This window comes from Anoplophora glabripennis, unplaced genomic scaffold (assembly GCF_000390285.2).
Source record: "Anoplophora glabripennis isolate ALB-LARVAE unplaced genomic scaffold, Agla_2.0 scaffold343, whole genome shotgun sequence".
Classification (NCBI taxonomy): domain Eukaryota; kingdom Metazoa; phylum Arthropoda; class Insecta; order Coleoptera; family Cerambycidae; genus Anoplophora; species Anoplophora glabripennis.
Genome location: NW_019416439.1, coordinates 331,238 through 338,001, shown reverse-complemented (window position 1 = coordinate 338,001; position 6,764 = coordinate 331,238). Strand labels below are relative to the sequence as shown.

Genomic DNA, 6,764 nt, shown 5'->3' with positions numbered 1-6,764 from the left:
ATATTCAAATTATTTGACCAATTTTTACTTTCCCTTTAAGTTGTTTTTTAGAAAACTGTAAATAATTTGGTTCAGACACTAGCTGTCAAGTCGCATTAGTTTAATTTAAGGATTAAAAGTCGCTTAAAAACGAAATGCATTGAAATTTGTACATGCAAATATCTCGATGACCAAGACAGATATCGGACGTTCTTTCATATTTTCAACGCACAATGTCTGCAATTCTCCTATCTATCAAAGGAATACGACATAACTGACGCCTTATACAAGCAACGTCAAAATTAGTTAAAAATTCGTATTTGTCATGTCAAAAAACACAATAGTGCTAATTTTTTTGTTCATACTCTGAAAGTTTTCAAAATTATTGACAAATTTCAAAATAAAATTCAACCATTGAACGCCCTGTACCTTTGAAACCAGCAACATTTGAATAAGGCATACTTGGCTCTATTGACTTATTTTGGCTATCAGTTTCTTCAGCTTCGAGATTTCCCAACCTTTCGCAGACACCCTGTATATTAAGTTGTAGTTAGGTCAAATATGAATGAAAATTAAATTCAGAAAGTTATTTCTATTTCTGTTATTATTACAACCATTATTAATTAAAAAAATGTGTTCATTCTTGGAATTTCTACTATAAATTTTGATGTGATATCAATTTAGTTTACACATATTAAATCCCTATTTGTTATGCGAATTACTTTGATTTACCTAAAAACAGATACCTATAGTTGGTAACATGTCGTTTACATTGTTACTGTACCTAAATATAACTGTGTGATATTGTTAAAAAAAATATTTAATTCTAAACAAATATATGCTACTGATAATGTAAAAATGTTAACTAAGTGTTCCATCTGACAAATAGTAGAGTCTTGATCTAAGACTAAATAGATTGTTAACAGATTTCTTCAAAGATATATCAGAAAAATAAATGTTTTCATACAGGCATATAGATACATTATCACGTCAACATTCTCCCAATAATTTTCACAAAACATTTAATCGAAACTTGAATTATTACGATTCTGTTAGATACAATTATTAGAAAAACTAAAAACTATTTTCATGACAGACATATACAGGGTGAGCCAATGGAAACTTTCCACCTCGATTTTTTTGGTTTAAAATAAAAATCCGGGAAAACGCTCGGACACGTCGACTTTTGATTTGAGGGGGAACTATTTTTCAGTTTTTTTCATCCCCGTAGCTTTAACCCCCTAGCTGGGGAGAGAACAACCCCCCAAATTTGAATAGGGAATAGGGGTCGTGCCGTACCTCTTTTTAAAGGTCTCGTCGAGTTCTTTATGACTCTACAATTTCGCCTCATTATTTTTTATCCATAACGAAATAACACCTTGTCAAAGTAAAAATAAATAAAAATACTTACTAATTTATTAATTAAGTCTACACGTGAACTTTATCTTTGACATTCTACAGTTATGCGTTCTTGTAGAAAGAGAAGCTGGCTGTGTTTTATAAACTGTAGACTTCAAATGGCCCCAAAGAAAGAAGTCTAGACAGGAAAGATCAGAGGACCTTGCAGGCCACTCAATAGATCCCTTACCTCTAAAATTTTCGTTGAGGAATTGCCAAAGGATAACTGCCGATATGGTGCAGAATGTTAGAGAAGAGATAGAGAATCGATTTTATTATGGCATGGATGTTAATGGCGGACATTTTGAACAGTTTGTTAGATAAAGTTCACGTGTATTACCTAATTAATAAATTAGTAAGTATTTTTATTTATTTTTATTTTGACAAGCTGTCATTTCGTTACGGATAAAAATAATGAAGCGAAATTGTAGGGTCATAAAGAACTCCTGAGACCTTTAAAAAGAGGTATGGCACGACTTCTATTCCCTATTCAAATTTGGGGGGTTGTTCTCTCCCCAGCTAGGGGGTTAAAGCTACGGGGATGAAAAAAACTGATAAATAGTTCCCCCTCAAATTAAAAGTCGACGTGTCCGAGCTTTTTTCCGGATTTTTATTTTAAACCAAAAAAATCGGAGTGGAAAGTTTCCATTGACCCACCCTGTATAGAAACTATACAGCAAAAATATTTGTTTTTTTTTTCAACAAAATTAGGTATTTCTTTTTTCTTTATTTTTTTAGGTATTTTATGAAAAAAATAAAAATTAGTGAAATAAACAACAAAATACAAAAACATATCAGTTTATATCACGCACTTTAATTAGTTGTTAACGTTTCGAAAATTTCTCTGTTTTCGTCATCTGAACTTACTTGACTTTTCGTTTTAGTTACTTCGACAGTTTAATTTTGTTTGCATTTGTCAGTTTCAAAAAATTTTATTTATAGCATACCTTGTGAATACAATAATCATTATGGTGGAGAGACTTCTCGATCTGTGAATATTAGAACAAAATGAATAGAAAAATTACATTAAATAAACGAGAATTTGAGAAATCACGCTTGGGAAACGGTCATAGTTTTCAATGGTAATCGGCTTACATTTTGGAAAAGAAAAATAATACCGCTAAAGGCAAATTAAAAGAGTCTGCGATTATGTTGTTGAATGGTGAAAGATGTGTCTGAAATTATGATATGAACTTGGATTCTTCTTGGCTACAAGTTGTAAAAGATGAATTAGGCAATAACAAAATATATATCACATGACATTTCTAGCTATGGAAACATTGAAAAAAAAAACAAATTTAAGCCGTCAAAGTAACTGAAACGAAAAGTTTAAAAAAGTTCAGAACACGAAAACGGAGATATTTTCGAAGCGTTAACAACTATTTAAGGCGCGTGATATACAGTGATGCGTTTTTGTATTTTGTATTTGTCTGGTTTTTTTCAATATGAGTTTTTTGGCTCGGCGAAACTATTTTCATAAAAATAATCCTTGATTGATTCTTTTGACACAAGGCAATAATTCTTAAATTTTTCAGAGGTGACAAAATACCCAAAAAGTAAAGAAAGATATTTTTGATTTCATTATCAAATTAAACACCATGGTTATCTTCGAATTTTTGAACAGCAGAAGGATATCCTTGGAAAAATTATACCTATACCTGCCTACATCAAGAATTTATTTCTTTTATTAGTAAAGATCCTATCTATTGCCTTTACAAACGTATCTCCTCTTAAACATACATGTTGGAGAAGCGTTATGTCAAAACTACTCTAAAAACCAACACTAGTATCAAAATCAACAGCTTTTATACACTTCCTTAAATTATGCAATTCTTAATCTAGCAAATAAATGTTAAAATGTTTAATAAATATAATGTTTAATAGAGGTTCTATAAAAATTAAATTACATATAAAATGATACAAATAAGCCTGTTAAATAAATATAAAATGTGGACGTGACTATGACTAATTTGGTAAATTTACGTTCCGGGGTGGGGAGAAAAGATTTTTAACAGGAAAGGGCATGGTGGTTTATTAACAACTTCAGTTTTGTCTTTTAAAAAAAATCCTTATTGGCAAAAGCAAATTAATACTTATTTACATATTTCTGTAATGCAATTTTGTAATATCAGATTTATTTTTAGTATTAAATATCAAATAATAAATTTCAGATATTTCAGTGCTTGGAAAATTGAAAGAAAGATGTAGATATTTTTTGTAAATATGAACTTACATAAATCATTTTTATTTATGCAGAAAAAAGGATGCGTAAAGAGCGATAGTGAAAGTATAAAACGATTTTATTTCGTCATATCGCTGCTTCCCTTTGATATTGGCATAACTCGAAATATGTATAATTTTACTGTATACGATTTTAAAAAATGTTACACAAGTAAAAATGTTATATAAAATTTTTGGTTTATTTACCTAAATGAAACCATCTTTTGCTTGTGCTTAAAAAGACCTAAATGAGTAGGTATATTGACGTATGTTATTAAAATCATAATACTAAACCCTTTTTTGTACTTGTGCCATTGTTTAAAAATAATATAATTGAATTTTACCTGCTATTGCGCCACTCTCAAAGCAAAGCAGCGATATATAAAATAGGATCTAATTTCAATATGAGCTTTGTTTAAGTATAATAGTAACAATCTTCGGTAGAAGCAAAAAATCAAAAAATTTGTTTAGATATGTAAGTAAATATTATTTCTAGCAATAATAAATTCCTCTTCCTGACTTTTAATTAAAATAAGTGAATAATATAGCACCTACCTATACTTACATATGAAATGGAAACTAGATAGGATTTATTAAATTGCTGCTTATTAGAAAAGATAATTTTTAGTAGCAAGCATGTAGTTTGAGATTAAAAACTATTAATTAATATTATCCATTGTTGGTTTTGAAACTTAAATAAATGAAGTGGGTTTTATTTTAATGAATTTGACATTTTCGTCTGATAAAATAGCTTCATTTTTAAATAAAAGATGATCCTAAAAATGGATATATAATTAATTTAATTTATACCAAATTAACACAATAATTTATTCATGTTGTTAATTTATGATATTTGAAAACTGTTATAAATAAATTTAAATTTGAATTACAAAATGATTTATATATAAAAACTATAGGTTGAATAATTAATATATTGTATATATTATAGACATATGTATTTTGTATATTTTCCAAATAAGTGTTACTATACAAAAAATTCGTATCTAATTAGGAAAACCTTTTACGTTTTATACACCCTTTACTAAAGTAAATATTCTAGATTTTAATTCTCCTAAATACACTATTAGGGACTACAAACGACCATGATTATTCAAAAATTTATTTTACAATTTTAAATTACATCTTTTCATATCGGTACAGAATAGATTTAACTATACATTTTCAATGTCCAATAACTTTCTACAAATATATCATAATATACAGAGTACGAAACGAACATACAATTTTGATTCAGCTATAACACGTCTGTACATTTTAATCTTATATATCAATTTATGTACACATTTACGAACTATTCTAAGTACTTAAAACTTATTAAACTAAGTTTTAATCTGCTTCTATACATAGTATAATAGTAACTATATTCAGTACACCTAACAGCTAAGCTAGATCTATTTAATAAATATTGCAACAGTCAATCACATTACAGTCGACTTCTTTGGTCTTTATGAGATGCTTTTTACATTAATACTACAACGAGAAGTCTCTAACATGGATACTTTCACCTGGTCCAGTCGTCGCTAGAAGAAAGCGGTGAAAACGCCGACACTTGATTGTGGATTCTTGTTAGAGTGATTTCCGGACTGCTGGAGGTCAGCTTTACTTCCGGTTTGGTCTTGCCCTCGTTCCCCATGATAGAGTCTATAGAAAAGCCGTTCTTACTCTTCTTCCCTATGTCTGTAGCCACGTACTCCTCCGTATCGGATATGGATGTGATGCTGGGGGGTTGTACTGGAACAGGTTTGCACAGTGTTGGTTGAGGAATAATTCCTAGATGGCTAAGACTTATCCTAGACAGATCCATAGGACTCAGTAGTGGCATATTACTCGGTAGATTCGTCGGAATAGGTATGTATGGATACGGACTGTGCATGGAATGGTTGAACAAACTGTGGTGGTAATTTTCCTGGCTGGACAGGAAGGAGGCGACCATCGCCGAAGCGTGGTGGTCGCGTAACATCAAATTCGGTGAAGGTCTCTTGTAGCGTTTTCTGCGTCTGAGAAAGCTACCATTGTCGAACATATCTTCAGCTAAGGGATCAAGAGTCCAATAGTTGCCTTTACCTGGATTTCCCGGTTCCCTTGGAATCTTTATAAAACAGTCGTTCAAAGACAAATTGTGTCTTATGGAGTTCTGCCAGGCAGGGAATTTTTCTCTGTAGTAGTGGAATCTTGTCATTATAAATTCACATATGCCGCTCAGGGTTAGTTTTTTATGTGGAGACTGAAGTATGGCCATGGTGATGAGCGCGATGTAGGAATATGGTGGCTTGATTAACTGATGCCCGGATTTCTTCGCGGGCTTTTCTTTGCCGTATTTGTCCTCGTGTTTGATGTCATGAGAATCGATCGAAGAACCTCTAAGGTCCAAAGGACTGTCCGGAACTGGACAGCGCTGATCCAGTAACTCGTTGGTCGTCAGATGACGACAGCCCTCTTCCATAGTTAGCATTGGAGCGCGCACAAGCTCACTGTACCATGCAACGAACTCAGTCTCAGACCACTTGGAATCTCGTTATCGTTTTTATAAATACTCTTTAAACAAACACGTACACGGTGCATGCGAGCGTGAGGCAGCGATGCGAGTAGCTCGTTATCAATTTCCGCAAGAGTTTTTAAAACTTCGGTTATCTCGGGATCGGCGATAAGCCTGGGGACACACCCGCCACCACACAAAAACCGTCGTCGTCGTCGAGCTCGCTGGCCGACTAGATCCGCAGCAGTCGCCTTCTGGAAATGTTATCCCAATATTATCTTGGCTAGAACAATGATGGTTCAAGCCACCACATTTCCGGCTGCGATGTGAGAAAACAAAGGCGGCCGCGGGGCGGGGAGGGGGTCGGGCCACGCCTCCTGCCCCTGGCCACGCCCGCTCACCCCCTGCCTTTCGGTTTGAGTTCGGATTTTCGCGTGCTGAAGTGGGATTGTTGTTCGGACTGAATGGCGATTGATTTTTTTTGGGTGAAACCGTGTTTTGGTGTGGGGGTTATTTCTAGCGCGTTCAGGGTTAGAGGAGAGAGTAGGTATGTTCTGCGGAGCGACGGCTAGTGATTTTCTGAATTGTGTATTATATAATACTTACATCTGATGCGATGCTATAGACACCTACGAGTAGAAGCTCAGATTTCTAGTTAAAACAGTAGTCA

General features: G+C 33.2%; 1 protein-coding gene across 1 annotated transcript; it reads right to left on the bottom strand.

Annotated features, from left to right (window-relative positions):
* Positions 1–4,703: 4,703 nt before the first annotated feature.
* On the bottom strand, positions 4,704–6,237 carry LOC108908451 (forkhead box protein D3-B). The gene has a single exon (XM_018712490.2). The coding sequence runs from the start codon at positions 6,068–6,070 to the stop codon at positions 5,120–5,122; it is 951 nt and encodes a 316-aa protein (XP_018568006.1). The 5' UTR covers positions 6,071–6,237; the 3' UTR covers positions 4,704–5,119.
* Positions 6,238–6,764: the final 527 nt, after the last annotated feature.